Genomic DNA, 21558 nt, shown 5'->3' on the forward strand with positions numbered 1-21558 from the left:
GCCAGCCGCTAATACACCGATCCCACCTACAGCTTTCTTCTTTGCAGTCTCCATTGTTCATTAAACAAATTGCAAAAGATTCACCAACAGAGATGTCCAGAATACTGTGGAATTTTGCGATGAAAACAGAGCTGTTTGTATTGACATACAATGTGTCCGAATACTTCCGTTTCAACCATTGACGTCACGCGCAAACGTCATCATACATAGACGTTTTCAACCGGAAGTTTCACGAGAAATTTAAAATTGCACTTTATAAGTTAACCCGGCCGTATTGGCATGTGTCGCAATGTTAAGATTTCATCATTTATATATAAACTATCAGACTGCGTGGTCGGTAGTAGTGGGTTTCAGTAGGCCTTTAAAGGGGTCATATTATGTTTTTTTTTTTTTACATTTAAAACACTTCTTTGTGGTCTACATAACACATAATGGTGGTTCTTTGGTCAAAATATTGCATAGATAGCCTCCAATGTTCCAAAAATGTGTTTGATGAGCCTTTTCTCAACTTTCTCAGTCTTTTTTGCCACTTGTGCCAGCTTTTTTGAAACATGTTGTAGGCGTCAAATTCCAAATGAGCTAATATTTGCAAAAAATAACAACGTTTACCAGTTTGAACATTAAGTATCTTGTCTTTGCAGTCTATTCAATCGAATATCGGTTGAAAAGGATTTGCAAATCATTGTATTCTGTTTTTATTTACCATTTACACAACGTGCCAACTTCACTGGTTTTGGGTTGTGTAGTACTTATAAATACGGTAATCGATTAATCGTTGTAGCCCTACTGTGAATAATTATGCACGAGTGATTTCTTATCTATTTGGGGAAAAAATAAAGATTTTCATGTTGTCATGAGTAATCGTTGTGTGTAGAATTTTGTGGGGAAAAATTGAATAATCAATTTTGTACTGTGAAGTGAATTATATTTATAAAGCGCTTTTCTCCAGCGATTCAAAGCGCTTTACATAGTGAAACCCAATATCTAAGTTACATTTTCAAACCAGTGTGGGTGGCACTGGGAGCAGGTGGGTAAAGTGTCTTGCCCATGGACAAGGATGGCAGAAGTGGAGATCGAACCTGGAACTCTCAAGTTGCTGGCATGGCCGCTCTACCAACCCTGTTACTAAGGCTCTCACATAACAAAATGTAGAAAAAGTGAAGCGCCGTGAACAGGGGCGGATTAAGAAATTTTGGCCCCCTGGGCCTGACATGGTCTTGGCCCCTCAACCCCCCGCGCGTGTGGGCGCACACACACGCACGCACTATGCAAGAAATACTGTATACTGTGAACAGACATGCACACTGTACTGTACAGAAGAGTGCACATACTGCACACACACTATTAGGTATACCACACAGACACTGACAAGCACAGGTTTCACACAGACACAGGGGGAGGGGATAAATGGCCTAAAAATAAACATTTTTGAAAATGATTACGCCCACTTCAGTGATGGTGCATTGGGTCATTTGAGAGATATTATGTATTGGAAGTTGGTAGCTATCATGAAATAAACCCCCCAACCCACCCAAAAAACTAAATCGGACATGATTTTTGCCCCCTTTTCCTCCCTTCTATCATTAAAAATAAAATAATATCTTAGGAAAACACATTGGCATAACGGCAGCTGTGCAGCAAATTGAGGCTCAAAGTCTGTATCTATTTGTGGTTAAGCTTGAGGAGAAGGAGAAAGGTAAAATGATAACATGCATCGGAGAGCACCACAAAGAAAGGTGTAGGCCAGTTCATGGTACAAGGGCTGCATGCAGGTCAAGATAGCCCATTTCCAAGAATGCTATAGTGGCTGGACAGGCACTGGACATGTCCTGAACTCAGTGTCAGACGTGGCTGCCGAATACTTGGATGAAGTGAAGCAGCTGACAGATCTCATGCTGCCCCATCTGAAGACTGTCCTGGCCAGGCAGAGGATGGATGAGGAGACCTTCCCAATGGACCCTGTCAGTGAACAGGCTAGTAACATTGATGGCACCCCTGTGCACAACATTGGGATGGAGAGACAATGTGGCAAGGTGGACTACAAACTGAAGAAGTTGGGCACACTGAACGCAGTCAATAGGTCAATAATTTTACAGAAGAGCCAGGAGCTTCAGAGGTTTCAAGGCAGCAGCACAAGCAAAAAGGGAGGTTGAACTCAACTGGAGTAAATTCATGAAGGCAAAATTCCAGAGTAGGGCAGATGAGAAACAAGAGATGGCTCAAAGAAAGGAGAGTAAGAGACTAGACATGCTGGACACACTGAAATCTTTTGATGGCCCCTTCACGATAGTGGGGAAGTTGAAAAGTTCCTTGTGGATGAAAGTCTGCACAAGAATGCAAAGCTGCAGAGAATGAAGCTTGAGGTTCAGTTTGCCAGAGAAAGCACCAAGCTTCTGCCTAAAGTCAATCCTATCTTCACAATCCAGGTGACACTTCCCAGAAATGGCAAAAGTGCAATTCTCCAAGTCATAATGGATACTTAGAATTTTATGGTGGTGGTAAGTATTCATGAAAACAGGTAGCCTAACATTAGTGAATGGGTGAATTCTGGAAATAACCTAAAAATCTTACACAGTGCACCTTTAAGCAAGGGGTTTCTTTCGTGCTTTCAATTTTGCAAAATCATCCACCACATCATTGAAGTCCAACTCTCTTGTCAGCTCACTCTCAATTGCCATTAGAGATAACGCATTTAATCTTTTCTGAGTCATTCTTGTGCGCAGCTCATTTTTTACTCTTGACAAAAGAGAGAATGAGCGTTCTCCCTCACAGTTACTGACCGGTAGAGTGAGAAAAATCTGTAGCGCAATGTATGTATTAGGAAACGTAGGCTGTAGTCCAAAATGTATTATTGTTTTGAGCAGTCCTGAAGGGGTCCTCTCCTCATCAGTGTTGTTGAGCTGTATAAAAGATTTGAACTGTATAAGCTCCTGTCCAAGACTTTCATTGAGGTCAGATGGGTATGATTCAGTGAGAATCTTGGCCTTGTGAAGGACTGAAGCATTGGACTCTGTATCCAAAGAGAAAAGGACACTGAACAAATTGTTCAGATGTTTGTAGGCCTCCAGACGGTGATTAAGGCTTGAACTCAGTTGATCAATAGAGGCAATAAATGTCTCTATTTGAAACAGTTGCCTTCCCTCAAGCACAACATCTGGGGATGCTGATTCATCAGCAAACTTTTTACGTTTCCTCGTCCGTTCAGCCCTGTAAGATGGGGTGCCACCCAACATGTTTAAGGCTTTCTGCTCAAAATGATCAAATAGATCTCTTTGGGAGAGAACAAAGGTGCGCAGAGATTCCAGCAATCTAACTGCTGTACCAAGGTCCATGTCTGCTTTTTGAAGTTGCAGACTTGTGGCCTGAAATCTGGACAGAACAGTGTCCCAAAAGCCTGCCATGAAGGCCATCTCAAGTGAATCCAGCTTCCGCACTAGACTGTCAGCTTCAGTTCGTGTGTCTCGTTTCTCTGTGTCATCAGTGGAAATAACCTGTAGTGCTGCTTTTATTTTACTGTAGTTCTGCCACAGTGCTTTGGTAGATTCTGCACGGCAACTCCAACGCGTGTTGGATAAAGCTTTAAGTGTGAGATCTATGTTGGAATTGCCAAATACCCTGTCCCATCGGTGTGTGGATGCAGTTGTGAAGTTGTAAATAGACTGAATCAAGTCAAAATACTTAGAGACTTCATTTCCACATCTGTCAATGCTGTTGACTCCCACCAAATTCAAAGAGTGAGCTGCACATGGAATATAGTGTATTAATGGGTTGCTTTTCTTTAAGTGAGCCTGCAACCCATTATACCTCCCTGACATGTTGCTGGCATTATCATAAGCCTGCCCCCTGCAATTTGACAGCTCTAACCCTAGATTTTCCAACACAGACATGACACAGTTAGCCAAACTTTCACCTGTATGGCTAGTAATGGGCTCAAAACCCACAAAGCGTTCAACAACACTGCCCTCTTTGCTAACAAAACGGAATATGAATGTCAATTGGTCCACATGAGATAAATCTGGGGTTGAATCCACAATGATAGAGTAGTATTTGCTTGCTTGCAGTTCATCTGCTATAGCCTGTTTGGTTTTTGCACCCATCAATTCAATGAATTCCTCACAAATGGTGGAGGACAGATATGAGGTATTACCTCGACCCATCTGCCCAAACTTTCTGATGTGATCCTTTAGAAAGGGATCAAATTCAGCCAGGACCTCCAGAATACCAAGGTAGTTCCCATTGAGAGGAGACCCTAACGATTCATTTTTACCCCTAAATGCAAGGCCCCTTTCTGCAAGGAATTTAATGACTGCAACAACTCTTTGTAACACCTGCCTCCAATAGCTGCTCTCTGCCTGAAACTGTTTGAACAGGTCTGCATCAACTGTGGCACCTTTGGCGCGGTTCAAGACTGCTTGCATGCAGGTTATGTGCTCAGCACTTCGCTCATGTTCACCAAATCTTTCTGAGTGTTTCCAATCACAATAGCCTGTCACAAAAGAATGCGTTTTTGGGGAAAACAGTTTGCATGCAAAGCAGTAAACATTACCAGTAGAGGGAGAGTACATCAGCCACTCTCTTTGTACTCGTTGTCCATTGGGCAAGTGTGAAGTAAAATGTTCATTGTTTAGGCATCGGGTTTTGCCTCCTAGCCCACTGTTCCTCACAGAAGCTGGATAATGGCTGTGACGGTTGTGAAATGATTTTGCACCTCTTTGAATAAGAACTTCCTTCATTGACTCAGTGAGGGTCTCAGCCCATTTAGCGGGATCACTAGGTAGAGTTGTCACTGTAGATGGTGTTGAAGAAAGATTCAGCTCATTTTCTATGCTGTCCAGAGGTGCAGTGACCTCACATTCATCCGAGCAACTGGCTACTGCTGAATTGGTTGAATCATAAGCATCAGAAGCATTTGGTTCAGTGTCTACACTTGTAGTGGTCTCAGGATCTTGGGAGCTACATGCTAGCTCAGGTGCATTGCTAACCTTAGCTGAATTTGCAGTAGCATTTATAGAATTGCTTTCAGCAGATGTCTTTGTACTGAAGAAGCTGGAGATATTTGGAACACTCTCAAGTAAAACTGATTCCTTTTTTTTCTTTTCTTGCTGAATTTTTTTTCTAGCTCCTCCACTTAAACGTTTATGATCCATATTTCCCTTCTTTCTTTGCACATTGGCTCTTTGCCTATCACAACAGATAAACCAACTATGTGTGTGTGTGTGTGTGTGTGTGTGTGTGTGTGTGTGTGTGTGTGTGAGTTTGTTTGTGTGTTTATGATCGGTGCTGCTTCCTTCAAGTGTGTGAGGTGATTTAGAAAACTAGCAACCCAGCATCAACACTCCAAAGCAGAGAATAACAGCTTACTAGCATAGACAATTGAGAGCAGAGAATCAACTGATTCGTCTGATAGACAGCAGGAGAGCAGAGTGGTCAGTGATGATCGAATCAAGAAAATGTCTAAATGGCAAGGGAACAGACTGATTTGTACTGAGGAGAAAGAGAGAGAGAGCCAATTACAGTGAAATATATTCCAAAAGAGCCAAGTGACTAGCTGAAGGCAGGGACAAATGCCTTGGAGTGACCAACAAGAGTGCAAAGTACCAAATGGCAAAATGTGGAAAGACCAACAGGCAGATCTGCTTTTACCTCTTATCTTCACAACCAAAAAGTTGCTAAATGATGTTTTCAGTCGCTAGCCAGGTATGGCCAAAAGACGCGAAATCTAGCGGCAAAGTCGGTCAATCACACTGACAGTGAAACAAATATTTTGAAAAGATAATAATTGTACACCTTTGTGCACTTTAGTCTTCTATCTAAATATTTTCACAAAGGACACCAAGGCAGCTTGCTAGCTATGATGGGAGCAACAATGTCTGATAGACAGCAGGAGAGCAGAGTGGTCAGTGATGATCCAATCAAGAAAATGTCTAAATGGCAAGGGAACAGACTGATTTGTACTGAGGAGAAAGAGAGAGCCAAGTACAGTTAAATATATTCCAGAGCCAAGTGACTAACTGAAGGCAAAGACAACAGCCAGATACCTTAGCAGAGACCAACAAGAATTCAAAGTACCTAATAGCAAGATGGCGAGACCAACACAATAAATTGTATTAGGATTTAATTTATTAACGTTAATCTTAACAGCCAAAAAGTTGCTGAATAATGTTTGTAGTCGCTAGCCAGGTATGCCCAAAACAAGAGTCGCTAAACCTAGCAGCAAAGTTGCTTAATTGCAACACACTCTAGGATTCAGGGGAATTAAGGATAATAAAGATATTAATTGTACAACTTTTTGTACTTTTTTTCTAGTTTTTTGAGTCGCCAGCCATGTATGGCCAAAAGTCGCTAATTGAATGCCAACGTTGCTTAATCGCCAACACACTGGGACTCACTGAAGGACTGACTGAATAAAAAAGATAATTAAGATAATTGTGTACTTTTCTCTTCTGATATTTTCTCTAAGGACCCCAAGCTATCTGCAAGCAGCAATAATGTCTGACAGACAGGAGAGCAGAGTGGTCAGTGATGAATGGCAAGGGAACAGGCTGATTTGTACTGAGGAGAAAGAGAGAGAGAGAGCCAATTACAGTGAAATATATTCCAAAAGAGCCAAGTGACTAGCTGAAGGCAGGGACAAATGCCTTGGAGTGACCAAGAAGAGTGCAAAGTACCAAATGGCAAAATGTGGGAAGACCAACAGGAAGATCTGCTTTTACCACTTATCTTCACAACCAAAAAGTCGCTAAATGATGTTTTTAGTCGCTAGCCAGGTATGGCCAAAAGACGCGAAATCTAGCGGCAAAGTCGGTCAATCACACAGTGAAACAAATAATTTTAAAAAGATAGTAATCGTACAATGTCTTGTACTTTTGTCTTCTTTCTTAATATTTCTCAAAGGACACCAAAATGTCGCTATCTGCAGGCAGCTTGCTAGCTATGATGGCAGCAACAATGTACCTTAGAGTGACTGACCAACAAGAGCTCAAAGTACCTAATGGCAAAATGTGGAGAGACAGACACAATAAATTGCATTAAGATGAAGAGAACTGTTGCTATTATTAATCTTAACATCAACCAGAAAGTCGCTAAATGTCACCAGCCAGGTATGGCCAAAAGTCGCTTAATTGGCCACACACAGTAACAGAGAAACTAACAAAAAAAAGATCATAAAGATAATAGTTGTACAACTGTGTGTACTTTTGTCTTCTTTCTAAATATTTTCCCAAAGGACACCAAAATGTTGCTATCTGCAGGCGGGAGCGTGCCTATGTTCCCCGGGTCCTATGTTCCCCGGGTCCTATGTTCCCCGGTTGTTCCTGGGTCTTTGTATGCGACCGGGGAACTTAGGACCCTTTTTCTAAAAAAGGGTCCTATGTTCCCTGCATTGTATCTGGCGAAATTGCGAAATTGTGCCCTGACCAAAACCATCCCTAAACCTAACCTGTCACAGGGCGTTGTGGAGCACTTTTTTTTGGCGAAATTGTGCCCTGACCAAAACTATCCCTAAACCTAACCTGTCACAGGGCGTTGTGGAGCACTTTTTTGGCGAAATTGTGCCCTGACCAAAACCATCCCTAAACCTAACCTGTCACAGGGCGTGCGGCAGCAGATAGAGCAACTCAAACGCGAACTTCCTTCCTTCGACAACTTAAACGCGTCTCTGTCATGCGTGTCTGCGTGCGTCTTACTTAGTCGCGCATTGGAAGCAGCGGGGAACATAGAACCCTTTTCTGGAAAAAGTGTTGTACGTTCCCCGCAGCGGGGAACATAGAACCCTTTTTTTTAAAAAGGGTCCTTAGTTCCCCGGTAGAGGGGAACATAGGACCCGGGTAACATAGGGACGGGGAACATAGGGATGACCCGCTGCAGGCAGCTTGCTAGCTATGATGGCAGCAACGATGTCTGCCAGACAGGAGAGAGTGGTCAGTGACGATCGAATCGAGAAAATGACAAAATGGGTCAAAGACCAAAAAGTTATTAACTGACAGCAGTGACAAATGTCAGACTGTAAACTTTCTCGAAAGAAAAGGACAAAATGGGAAGATGCTGATAATAACAGCAAAATGGAAAATATAAGAATTTCCAAGTAATGCTCAACTCAAGTGTGTGTGTGTGTGTGTGTGTGCGCGCGTTAAACTTCTTGTTGAATGATTTCAAATTATCTCTGAGTCTGAACTGAGGGAAAGGAAACCAAATTTTGAGCAGTCTCTCACGAGTTCAAAATACCAAATGAGGAGATTCTAAAAGAACAGACCGGTTTATGAAAGACTTGATGGGGGAGGGGCACAGCTAAGAATACTTGAGTGAGATTCTGTGATCCAAATTCGAGATAGAGCTTTTTGATAATGATAATTTGTCAGAGTAAGGTTGTGTAATCAAAATTTGAGAATGAGCTTTGTCAATCAATCAAGAATATTTGCATTAAGTTCTGTGATCAAAATTCAGAAACAACCTTTAATAATTGATAAAGAATATGTGAGTGAGGTTGTGTGATCCATCCAATTTGAGAATTAGCTTTGATAATAATGATTGAGAGCCTCTGGCCCTCTGTGGATCATGGCCGCGGGGCCAATTTTGCCTGGCCCCTTGGGGCCTCTGTGGGTCGTGGCCGCGGGGCCAAGTTGGCCTGGCCCCTTGGGGCCTCTGACCCTCTATGGATCGGGGCCAAGTTGGCCTGACCCCTCGGGGCCTCTGGCCCTCTATGGATCATGGCCGCGGGGCCAAGTTGGCCTGACCCCTTAGGACCTCAGGCCCTCTGTGGGTCGCGGCCGCGGGGCCAAGTTGACCTGGCCCCTTGGGGCCTCTTACCCTCTATGGATCGTGGCCGCGGGGCCAAGTTGACCTGGCCCCTTGGGGCCTCTGGCCTTCTGTGGCTCGCGGCCGCGGGGCCAAGTTGGCCTGGCCCTTTGGGGCCTCTGGCCTTCTGTGGGTCGTGGCCGCGGGGCCAAGTTGGCCTGGCCCCTTGGGGCCTCTGACCGTCTATGGATCGTGGCCGCGGGGCCAAGTTGACCTGGCCCCCTGGGGCCTCTGACCCTCTATGGATCGTGGCCGCGGGGCCAAGTTGGCCTGGCCCCTTGGGGCCTCTGACCGTCTATGGATCATGGCCGCGGGGCCATGTTGGCCTGGCCCCTTGGGGCCTCTGGCCCTCTGTGGGTCGCGGCCGCGGGGCCAAGTTGACCTGGCCCCTTGGGGCCTCTTACCCTCTATGGATCATGGCCGCGGGGCCAAGTTGGCCTGGCCCCTTGGGGCTTAAGATTATTATTTTTGCAAAAGTAGTTTTGCTTGGGTCGCGGCCGCGGGGCCAAGTTGGCCTGGCCCCTTGGGGCCTCTGGCCCCCTGGGCCTGGGCCCGGTAGGCCCGGTCATTAATCCACCTATGGCCGTGAATACTTTTTGGATCCACTGTAACTACAAGTCAACGCACACACACACCAAGAGCCACAGAAGTGTGTGAGTGTGTGTGTAATTATTGATGTTCCCATCTAATATCTATTTTCTTGCTCAATTACAGGTGTGCCACTGTCAGCACACACAGACACATTTATTCAGCTACACACATGTCCAATATGAGTTTTAATTAGCAGAAACTGTGCACCAAGTCACCCAAAACGCAGCTCTCATAAAAGATATAATGGAGTCAAATGAAATACATAAATATTTATGCACTAAACTCCACTTTAAAAACCCTGGGAACAGATTTTTTGCCACAGGACATACTAATGGCTCATTAAGTGCGTGAGTGTGTGTGTGTGTGTGTGTGTGTGTGTCTTTGGTTTATAGTGCACTTAGAAAATAAACACAAACAGATGTTGGCTGTCTAACAGCACACACTTGCCTGTCAACACAGAGGCCAACGTTTTGACTCGTTACTTTAAACAATATTAAATGTTTAGAGAGGAAATTATTGCATACGTGATCGGAATCATTATGCACTTCCTTCAAGCGCAGTTTGGTTATTATGTCGTAATTGAATCTTCGCTTAGAAACGACTTCCGCCCCGGTTTTATATACTTTGAATGGTTACTACACTTTCTTTTTTCAATGCAACTAATACTATTTTGCAGTTGGAATGTTTTGCTGCATTTTCCAATTTGGAGGCAAACAGGCAGAGACGAGACTGAGCACCATTACACCTGTTATTTGTGTTCATAACCGTCTGAATATGGCTTCAACTCCAAATGCATGCTTTATTTTTGTCATTTGCTGTATGGAAAACACAAAGTGCTTGATGAGAGCTGCCTGCCGTTTCGGAGAGAGGGATGATTACTGTACAAGAGCAACGCAAGATAATGTTTTGTGACATGATGAAAACATTAGTATTCTAATATGATGGCAACACCGACATGCTGTGATGGCCTGTCACGCTAACGATGTGGGTCTTGATGCCCTGGCCCAGGCAAGCGAGGCTGGAGACTGACAGACTGGAACAGAATGGAATTTGAAACGTTCCAGCCAAAAATGTTTCCACAAAGTAGGTGTTTTTTGCAGAAACGTTTCAGATTTCGTTTTGTTCTCCAACTTCGTGCGTGAAGATGCAAACCGACGCCTCGAAAACGTCATCACAGCCGATCAATAAGCTATTTGTTTTTGTAGCAATACAGGTGGCGACCTCCTTTGTCTTGATTCTAACATATCCAGTTTCATGCACAGGTCACAATCAGATTCATCACACTTTTGAATCAGATGCTCCAATCAGGGTTTTTTTTTGTATTGATACCAATATCAATACAGATCACATGCATTAACAGTTTTTGATCGTTTATTTATGGTGAGTGCTACTGCTAAACTGGCGATATCAACACAATATTTAAACTAGTCCATTCTTCTTTTTAATTACATACAATTATTTGTGCAAAACAAAGTCAATAGTACGCAATAACTACTTTTTAAATAATTTGTTTTTTGCCCTTTTTGTCCAGGGAATTATTCTCTGAATTTGTAAACATTAATAAAAACAACAAAAAATGATTTTGAGAAAATTAAAATATTGACCTAATCACCCTTGTATCGATCATTTACTGATATTACCTTGGGAATCGACACCATTAATTTATGGATTGAGCCATCCTCCTCTTACGTGTCGTGTACTGACTGTGACAAACCAATAGTTTTCTTTATACCAGGGGTCCAACTTTTCCACTACAGAAGGGCCCGGAGCCCACTTAAATATTGATACTGAATAAGTAATCTTACTCTGGATTTTAATCGTATTCAATAATTATATCTAATCCTTCTTACAGTTTACAACCTTGTCAAATGATATGAAACCATGTATTTGTAGTCATTTTATTTCAGACCCAGGGGGATCCATATTACAGAAGAAAAAACATACAATGATAAAACCCAAACAAAAGAAATACAAGCAGAAATAAAATAAATAAAAACTTGTATAAAAAATAAAAATAAATACAATAAATAAAAAATGTGTTGATCACAAACATTATTATTGATTAAACAAACAAACAAACAAACAAATAAACATCAGTCTTAGGTCAGGCTGATTCCAAAAACAAGTCCTAACCAAATATACTGCGAAGAAGTGACTCATAAATAACTGAGAGGAAAAAAATGTAAATACAATTATGTTGTGCTAAAATAAATAAACTATTTTAATACAGTATGTTTTATAAATAAACTGTGAATACAATTTAAGTGCAAATGAAGGGACAGCTTCACCACTTCAGTCACAATTGACTTTAGCTCAAGACTTCTTCTGTTTGTTTGATATTATCATTACTGCCACAAGTGGCGGAGATGTGTATTACAACTGAGTACCACTGCGGCCCATACAGCCCACAGCTGAGAAACAGATACTTTTTGACCACCTATAGGAGGCGCTCGCTGCCTAACAACACCCTATATTATAATATCTCTAGACTTTTATTAATCTACTTGTTAATTTCCTGTACTACTTATTTTCTGCTGCAACGCGGTTCCACTACACTTCTTAAACTTTACTGAGCACTTATACATTGGTTTTGTTTAAAGCTTGCTTACCGGTTAGTTTAGCTCCTGCCTTGCTCTCGGTGTCTGTTCGGTCAGATTTTGGAAAATGTAAACATCGCAATGGTTCTCAAAGCTAAACACACCACTGAACACCTTTTAAGACTTTGATACCAAAATGATGGGTACAACTTTAAAATCTCTGATCCCAATGATGATGAATATTTGTCTTAATGGCATTGATGCAAAATATGAATGTCTGTTGTGTTAGATTCTTGGTACCATGTGACATGCATAAGATATAAAGATGAGAATTGTACATAAAAGAAGTAGCAGCAGCAGAAGTAAGTCATTTTAGGCGCATGCACTACAAGATGGGGAGAAGACCGCTGGTGCAATTATTATTAATGGCTCTAGGATACTGATCAGTCCAGTTCAGTTTCAATTTATTTGGAACATGCATATGATACAATGTAATGCATCACACATTTCCAGTTGTTTCATTACAGCATGCCCGAAAAGGAGTAGGAAGAAGCTGAGCTTATTTAATCCTATACCCTTTATCATACCATAGCAATTTTTATCCCATGTCCTTGTTCTCTGTAACAGAACAGTGAATAAATAAATAATGAATAAATAATATACCATAGTAAGTAAACAAATATTAAATACATAATCTATCTAAAAAAAAAAAAAAGGTTCAAGATGTTCATAATTATTGTTCTGTGTACTTTGTGAACACTTGTAGTTTGAACTGTCTCTTAAACTGAATCATATTGGTGCTTTGTTTGATTTCTTTGGTTAATCCATTCCATAATTTAATTCCACATACTGATATGCTAAAGGTTTTAAGTGTTGTCAATCATACAAATGTTTTTAGTTAGATTTTCCTCTAAGGTTATATTTCTCCTCTTTTGTTAAGAAGAATTGTTGTACATTCTTGGGTAGCAGATTATAGTTTGCTTTGTACATCATTTTTGCTGTTTGCAAATGCACCAAATCGTTAAATTGTAATATTTGTGATTCAATAAATAAAGGGTTTGTATAACATGATGTATTATTCTAATTGATCTTTTTTGTAACACCGTTAGTGAGTGAAGCGCACATTTCTAATTTGTAGTTGTTTCCCCATATTTCTACACAATAACTCAGATATGGTAACACTAGTGAGCAGTAGAGATTATGAAGTGATTTTTGGTCTAGAACATGTTTTGCTTCATTCATTATTAACGGGTTTCTTGCTACTTTATGTTGTATATTTTTTACATGAGGTTTCCAATTAATTTTATCATCCATTATTACACCCAAAAATGTGTTTTCTTTTACCCTTTAAATGTCTACTCAGTCTATTTGTATTTGTGTTTGACTTTCTCTTCTACTGTTACCAAATAGCATTATGTTAGTTTTACTGAGATTCAAAGATAGTTTAACAAAAACAGACTATCTTTTTAAGTAGTTGGATGTAATAACTATGTAACTTAACTGTTAATTACTAAGCATTGAATGGTTATTAGTAGTACTTGATGCTATCTCTCTTTGGTTTAAGATCATCAACCTATCCTGAAAAGCTCCTGTAATAGATGTGCTGTGAAATATATATATATATATTTTTTGCCATAAAAAAATACAATCATGTGTGCTTACGGACTGTATCCCTGCAGACTGTATTGATCTATATTGATATATAATGTAGGAACCAGAAATATTAATAACAGAAAGAAACAACCCTTTTGTGTGAATGAGTGTGAATGAGTGTAAATGGGGGAGGGAGGTTTTTTGGGTTGGTGCACTAATTGTAAGTGTATCTTGTGTTTTTTATGTTGATTTAATAGAAAAATAAATAAAATAAATTATTTTTTTAATTATTTTTTTTATTTCTTGCGCAGCCCGGTACCAATCGATCCACGGACCGGTACCGTGCCGCGGCCCAGTGGTTGGGGACCACCGCACTAAGGGACTGTAGACCATTGTCAATCAATCTTCTATATGCTATGTGTCCTGTACAGCAGTGGTCCCCAACCACCGGTTCATTCACACAAAAGGGTTGTTTCTTTCTGTTATTAAAATTCTGGTTCCTACATTATATATCAATATAGATCAATACAGTCTGCAGGGATACAGTCCGTAAGCACACATGATTGTATTTTTTTATGCAAAAAAAAAATAAAAAAATACCATAACATAGTGTAAACAAAAACATATGTATAATCAGAATCAGAATTAAAATAGTTTTTATTGCCATTGTTTGAGAACAGGTTCACAAACTAAAACAAATAAAAAATAAAAAATAAACTTCTACTACGGAGATTTAATTTAAAGCGGGTATTTTTTGGAATGTAACTCCCGCGTAAAACGAGGGAACCTAGTCATGTCCGTTGTGTCCTTGGGCAAGACACTTCACCCTTGCTCCTGATGGCTGCTGGTTAGCGCCTTGCATGGCAGCTCCCGCCAAAGACACTTCACCCTTGCTCCTGATGGCTGCTGGTTAGCGCCTTGCATGGCAGCTCCCGCCATCAGTGTGTGAATGTGTGTGTGAATGGGTGAATGTGGAAATACTGTCAAAGCACTTTGAGTACCTTGAAGGTAGAAAAGCGCTATACAAGTATAACCCATTTATCATTATATAACACTGTATACCAGGGGTGTCAAACTTATTTTAGATCGGGGGCCACATGGAGAAAAATCTACTCCCAAGTGGGCCGGACTGGTAAAATCACGGCACAATAACTTAAAAATAAAGATAACTTCAGATTGTTTTCTTTGTTTAAAAATAGAACAAGCACATTCTGAAAATGTAGAAATCATAATGTTGTTTTTTTTTTTTTACACTTACATGTTGCGGTTAATAGCATTCTATCTTTATTTGTTGTTACTTATACTTTCTGAATACATTATGTTATAATGTTCATCAGTCAACTCATTGGTGTTCATTTTCAATCTATCACGATAAAAAGATAATATCAAAATCAAATTACAGGATGTTATTTATGTAGTTTAGATCAGTGTTTTTCAACCACTGTGCCACGGCACACTAGTGTGCCATGAGATACAGTCTGGTGTGCCGTAGGAGATTATCTAATTTCACCTATTTGGGGTATAACATTTTTTGCAAACCCGTAATTATAGTCTGCAAATGATGTGTTGTTGTTGAGTGTCGGCAGAGTAACCGTGTAATACTCTTCCATATCAGTAGGTGGCAGCAGGTAGCTAATCGTGATCACAATTTTTCAGACGACAGCGGGAGGCAGTGTGCAGGTAAAAAGGTGTCTAATGCTTAAACTGAAAAATAAACAAAAGGTGAGTGCCCCTAAAAAAAAGGCATTGAAGCTTAGGGAAGGCTATGCAGAACTGGCGACAAAGTGAAGAAAAACAGAATGCTGGACGACAGCAAAGACTTACAGCGTGTGGAGCAGACAGCGTTCACAAAGTACATCCGTACATGACATGACAATCAACAATGTCCCCACAAAGAAGGATAAAAACAACAACAATATTCTTGATTGCTAAAACAAAGCAGGTGCGGGGAATATCGCTTAAAGGAAGACATGAAACTGCTACAGGAAAATACCAACAAAACAGGAAAAGCCACCAAAATAGGAGCGCGAGACAAGAACTAAAACACTACACACAGGAAAACAGCAAAAAAGTCCAAATAAGTCAGGGTGTGATGTGACAGTACACCTACTTTGAGACAAGAGCTATAGCGTTGCATGCTTAGTTATGCTTTAAAGTCATATCCGACGACTTTTTATTGTCAATATCGTGTTTCATATTTTAATGATTTCTGCTGGTGGTGTGCCTTTGGATTTTTTTCAATGAAAAAAATGTGCCTCGGCTCAAAAAAGGTTGAAAAACACTGGTTTAGATCATTTTCCTGGACTAATGCACTAACATCATGTGGTTATTTTTTTTTACATTTGTAGCATCATCTACAAAGTTACAAATAATTGCTATTGTGACATCTAGTGGACACATTTAGAACAGCAGTTTCTTTCATTCAAAAATTTCAGCTCATTTTTATACTTAGCAAACTCATCCCGGATAAAACCTGTTTGTGGGCCTGATCCGGCCTGCGGGCCGTACGTTTGACACCCTTGCTGCATACCATAATCATCTTATAAAATTGTCTACAAATCATTCAGCTACCACATTATTCTTACTGTTAAGTCTGTGAACAAATGAATGTTCTGTGTGCATTGTCCTTGGTTGCACTGATAAAGACTCTAATGACACAAAGACATGGAGAAGATGAGTCAAGTGGGTCTGATGATTCAGTATAATGCAGACAGATGCAGCAGAGCATTAGCAAATATAAACCTGGAGCAGCAGAAGTCCAACCGTTGGTTGAAAATTATTTTTAGAAAACCTTGAGAACAGGGCCGGCCCGTGGCATAGGCCGTATAGGCAAATGCTAAGGGCGCCGTCCATCAGGGGGCGCCACGCCAGTGCCACAAATGTTGGAGAAAAAAAAAAAAAAAAAAGTTGGTACTATTATTTCTAAATACAAAAAATAATCCCACGTTAATTAAAATGCAAAGTAAAGCCTATTTAATAGAAATATTATTTGTTACAACATTACGCCCCCCTCCCCCCGCACGGTGCGCCCCTCCCTTCCCGTATCATGACTCTTGCCACATCAAAAAATCAACACAAGATGTCAAAACGGCCAAAACTGTCAGGTGCCCAGGGAAGAAAAAAGACAAAAGAGGAGGAGAAATGAGAAAAAGACAGAGGTAGCAGGGAGGTAACGTTAGCCTACATTAAATTATTTGTCTGTTACAGAATGTCATAGTAACCTGTTTTTTTTAGCATTAAGCTAATGTTACATGATTCGGCAATTGCTAATCAATAAATAGCTAGTTCTGTTTTAACGTCGGATTAATATTGTGGAGGGGGCTAAGTTATGGAAAATAATAATGTAACATTAGGTAATTACAGTACTCCCACCTTACATTCCTCAGGGACATTTGTATTAGATCTTTTAAGCAGGTGTTTTTTGTTTACATTGTTATTGCCTTCTGGTTAGCTAATGTTTGCCCTGCAGGTAATAGTCACTTTTCCACCCCTTTATATATTAGGTATAGTTGTAAGCGTAGTTGTTAAAGTGCACATCATTAATGTTAATTAAGCAATATCACATGAGAGGGAATGCTGTTTTTTTAATTTGAGCACTGCTGTGATTCGGTTAAAGATAATCATAACATAACATTCTAATATAATATGTTAATTTGCTTTTTTTAAGTAAAAAAAAAGGTCAAAAACAAAGCTATTCGGTTTCTTGTGAGTATATACACTTCACTGCCGATGTGGGGGGGGGGACGCCACCTAAAATCTTGCCTAGGGCGCCAGATTGGTTAGGGCCAGGCCTGCTTGAGAATATGTCTAGAATCTTTTCTAAGACTGGAATGCTTGATTTAGTAATGGAAAAAACAAATTAATTAACATAAATTACAGCAATGTTAACAGAAGCTGCTGTCATTTATATTTTCTCTGCTTTTATTCAAAAAGCTTCAAAATGTTAAACCTTCATACAAATTGTGTGTTAATTATTTGTAGACAAAACCCATCCATTGCCAGCAGTAGTATGCAACATTCCTTTGAGGTTATTTGTCAGTTGCTCATAATTCTGGTCAGGAAGGGGTGAACAAACCCCTCCATTGACTGAGACAAGCTAACGAATCAGCTTCGGGGTTGGTCGACATCTCCCTTGTCTAAACAAATCCACCTTGAAAATTATTTTTGTAGAGGTTTTTTAAGTGTGGTTTGTTACAGGCTATTCAGCTTGTAAAATTGTGCTTTGTTTGGTTCTGATCAATTCATCAAAGGATGGGAAAACGCTGACGTTATTGATAGCCTACATGCAGGACTTGTGAGACGAACCTGAACTCTGATTGGGTAAAGAAACAGCGCTACGATTCAATGTAATTTGCAGTCCGTGCAAGGTTATTAGCAGCTCATGCTAGCTTGTAACGAATAGCTACTGACCGGAGGAGTAGTGTGAGCAAGGCAATGTGTCATTACACCAGAAAAGTAGTTCCTCTGTGTTAGCTCTTACAGTAACAATGTTGCTATAGCTTAGTTTTTTTTGCAGGTCACGGCAAGTAATTTTTTTTTTAATTTTTTTTTAATTATTTTGTATGTAATTTGCAATCTGTGCAAATTACATTGACATTGCAACACATAGAAGACTAAATCTTACACATACGTACTGGAAGCAGTGCAGCCAAGAGACGGTACAAAATGACAATAATACACTGTTGGGAATACATTTAAATAATTTCATGGAACAAATACTGGAAATTGTGTAGTAAATGTAGGTCAGCGCTTCTGGTAGTGATTAGGCCTGCAATGAAGGCCTTGCTGGCCCTGACGGCGCACCACTGATAGTTTCCAATTGTGAATAGAAGCACAGGTTGTCTAGATCGCTGATTCTCAAACTGTGAGAATCACATCCATCTAGTGGTTCGCCAATAAAAAGTCTGTAAATATGTACATGTATGGAGTATCATTGTTGATGACAGTTTTGCAGTGTGTGTAATGTTAGAGTGGCCAAAAATATGAAATATACTACCTTGTTTTAATGAATACTTAGGCCCACTACGCTACCGTATTATAATGTTGGTCTTTATGGCGGTACTTGTAGAGCCAAGTGTGTTCTGAGGTTGCACTTGGTGAAAAAAGTTTCAGAAACACTGGTTTAGATACTTTTCAGTTTCTTCCAGTCAGACAAGATTTCTTAATAATTATGATAATGATAAAACATGGAATATTACTTTGGGTATCAACACCACTAATTTATGGATTAAGCCATTACATGGCGTATACTGACTGACAATTCCGACACACCAACAGTTTTCTTTTTACAGAGGGTTTTTAACCTTTTTGACGTCCGGGTCCAACTTTCCCACTACAGAAGGGCCTGGGACCCACTTAAATATTAATACCGAACAAGTAATCTTACTCTGTATTTTAATCGTATTCAATAATTATATCTAATCTTTCTTACAGTTTACAACCTTGTCAAATGATATGAAACCATGTGTTAATCACAAAGATTATTATGAATTAAACAAACGTTAGGCTTAGGTCAAGCTGATTCGAAAAATGAGTTCTAAAAACAACTCAGTAGAAAGATCAATCAACCATGGATGACAAAATGATTACAAATTATTATAATAAGAAGAATACATTATAAAGAAAATGTATAACACAAAGAACTACAGAGGCAGAAAATAAGTACAAAAAGTATAAAAACAAGCTAACTAACATACTACGAAAATGTAGAAAATAATATTACAGTCAATTATTAGACGGAAACAAAAACAATATAAGAGCAACAGGAGGAATCCTCAATAGAATTATTAAAAAAGGCACTAAGAGGAATTACCCCCGAAACCTCTCGGACGGAAACAAAAATAATAACAACATTAAGGAAGTAGTTGAAAGCTTCAATAATTACTTTGTAAATATTGGAGGAAAGGATTTCAGACCCAGTTTCAACCGAGGACGATAATGATACCATAGATAGAAATCCCGACTCCATGTTCCTCAATAATGTGACACAGGAAGAAATAGTTAAAATTGTGAATAATTGCAAATCTAAGACTTCAATTGATTGTAAAGGAAATGATAAAAAAAATGTTATTAAAGATATAGTTAAAGTTGCACCAATTTATAAGACCGGAGACAAACACCAATTTACAAATTATAGACCTGTTTCTTTACTTCCACAATTTTCCTGCGACTTGTCCAGGGTGTACCCCGCCTTCCGCCCGATTGTAGCTGAGATAGGCTCCAGTGCCCCCCGCAACCCCAAAAGGGATAAGCGGTAGAAAATGGATGGATGGCATTGAAAAACTGCTTAATAACAGATTAGAGAGTTTCACAAACAAAAATAGAACCAATACGGATACAGAGCTAATGTTTCAACTTTGATGGCTTTAATTGAAATTACAGAAGACATTACCAATGCATGCAGCACTGTGGGAGAGGGGTTAGTGCGTCTGCCTCACAATACGAAGGTCCTGGGTTAGATCCTGAGCTCTGGATATTTGTGTGTGGAGTTTGCATGTTCTCCCTGTGACTGCGTGGGTTCCCTCCGGGTACTTCCTCCCACCTCCAAAGACATGCACCTGGAGATAGGTTGATTGGCAACACTAAATTGGCCCTAGTATGTGAATGTGAGTGTGAATGTTGTCTGTCTATCTGTGTTGGCCCTGCGATGAGTACCCCGCCTGCCACCCGAGTGCCGCTGAGATGGGCTCCAGCGACAAGCGGTAGAAAATGGATGGATGGATGGATGGATTACCAATGCGGTACTTGGAGAGCCAAGTGTTTTCTGAGGTGGCACTTGGTGAAAAGTTTCAGAAACACTGGTTTAGATACTTTTCAGTTTCTTCTAGTCAGACAAGATTTCTGAATAATTGTAATAATGATAATACATGGAATATTTGACCTGAAATGTATGTTCAACAAGAAGACATAATGAACCTTCTTAAGCTTTCAGTAGCTAAGATGTCTAAAGAAACAAGCTGACTGTAAAAGTGATGGTTAGCGATGTTCCTTCATACTGTGCATACACCAACTCTCACAAGCGTCTCCCCACCACATGTGCAGGCCTGACAGTGACATCGGGCCAGGGGCGCCTCATGTGTGGGGCTTCCTCCTTTGTGTTCTGGTCCCCACTGTCCCCCATCCTTCCAGTATCAGTGGGATGTCCCAGGTGTGTCTCCTCTTGGCCCTGCTCATGCTCTGCAGCTCTACAAAGGTACCACTCGCTATCCTCGCCCATGGCTTTCATGACTGCGCTCGAGCAAGCCGAGCATCATGTGTTCTTCCGACAGGTGTCTTCTACCACGTCCCTGGAGCTTCTGAAGGAGCGGTGGAGCAGCTACAGGAATCAGTGTTTGGACTTCTTAAACTCCACACCCCCTGCTATAGGCGAGTACTCCTTCTGCCATTGTGTGAACTAAACACATTGGGCCCCATTCAGCAACCGTTCTTAAGAACAAATGTTGTTCTTAGGCCCACTTACGAAGTTTTTAAGGAGATTTTTGTATTCACCAATGTTTTCTTAGCTGTGATTTGTTCATAGGTAGGAACAAAATCTACGAGTGCTCCAGAGCACTCTTTGGGTGGCCTATTTGTTCTTAAGTGTGACAAGTTCCCTTACTTCTATTGTCTAATGTTAAATTAATATCATAGATAGATAGATAGATAGATAGATAGATACACAGATAGCGATATGTATAGATATATATAGAGCAGTGGTTCTTAACCTTGTTGGAGGTACCGAACCCCACCAGTTTCATATGCACATTCACCGAACCCTTCTTTAGTGAAAAATAAAATGTTTTTTTTCAAATTCAAGACAAAGTTATATGTTTTTGGTAACACTTTAGTATGGGGAACATATTCTATGTAACAAAGACATCATTTAGAGTTGTTTGGACACTAGGGGAACATATTCTAAGTAACAAAGACTTAATTTAGAGTTATTTGGTTAGGGACCAAAAAAACTTACAGTATTCGGGTGTTACCATTTAGTGGTCAATTGTACGGAATATGTACTATACTGTGCAATTTACCAATAAAAGTTTCAATAAATCAATCAAAAAAA

General features: G+C 40.2%; 1 protein-coding gene across 2 annotated transcripts in view; it reads left to right on the top strand.

The window, feature by feature from the left end:
- Positions 1-21558, top strand: part of gcgrb (glucagon receptor b) — a 167811-nt gene that overhangs the window by 87550 nt on the left and 58703 nt on the right. For both annotated transcript variants that reach the window (XM_062032469.1, XM_062032470.1), the window contains exons 2-3: positions 20556-20706; positions 20783-20879. In XM_062032469.1, the coding sequence (XP_061888453.1) occupies positions 20556-20706; positions 20783-20879 (248 nt within the window). The remainder of the gene's footprint in view (positions 1-20555; positions 20707-20782; positions 20880-21558) is intronic.

Source organism: Entelurus aequoreus, linkage group LG22 (genome assembly GCF_033978785.1).
Source record: "Entelurus aequoreus isolate RoL-2023_Sb linkage group LG22, RoL_Eaeq_v1.1, whole genome shotgun sequence".
NCBI lineage: Eukaryota > Metazoa > Chordata > Actinopteri > Syngnathiformes > Syngnathidae > Entelurus > Entelurus aequoreus.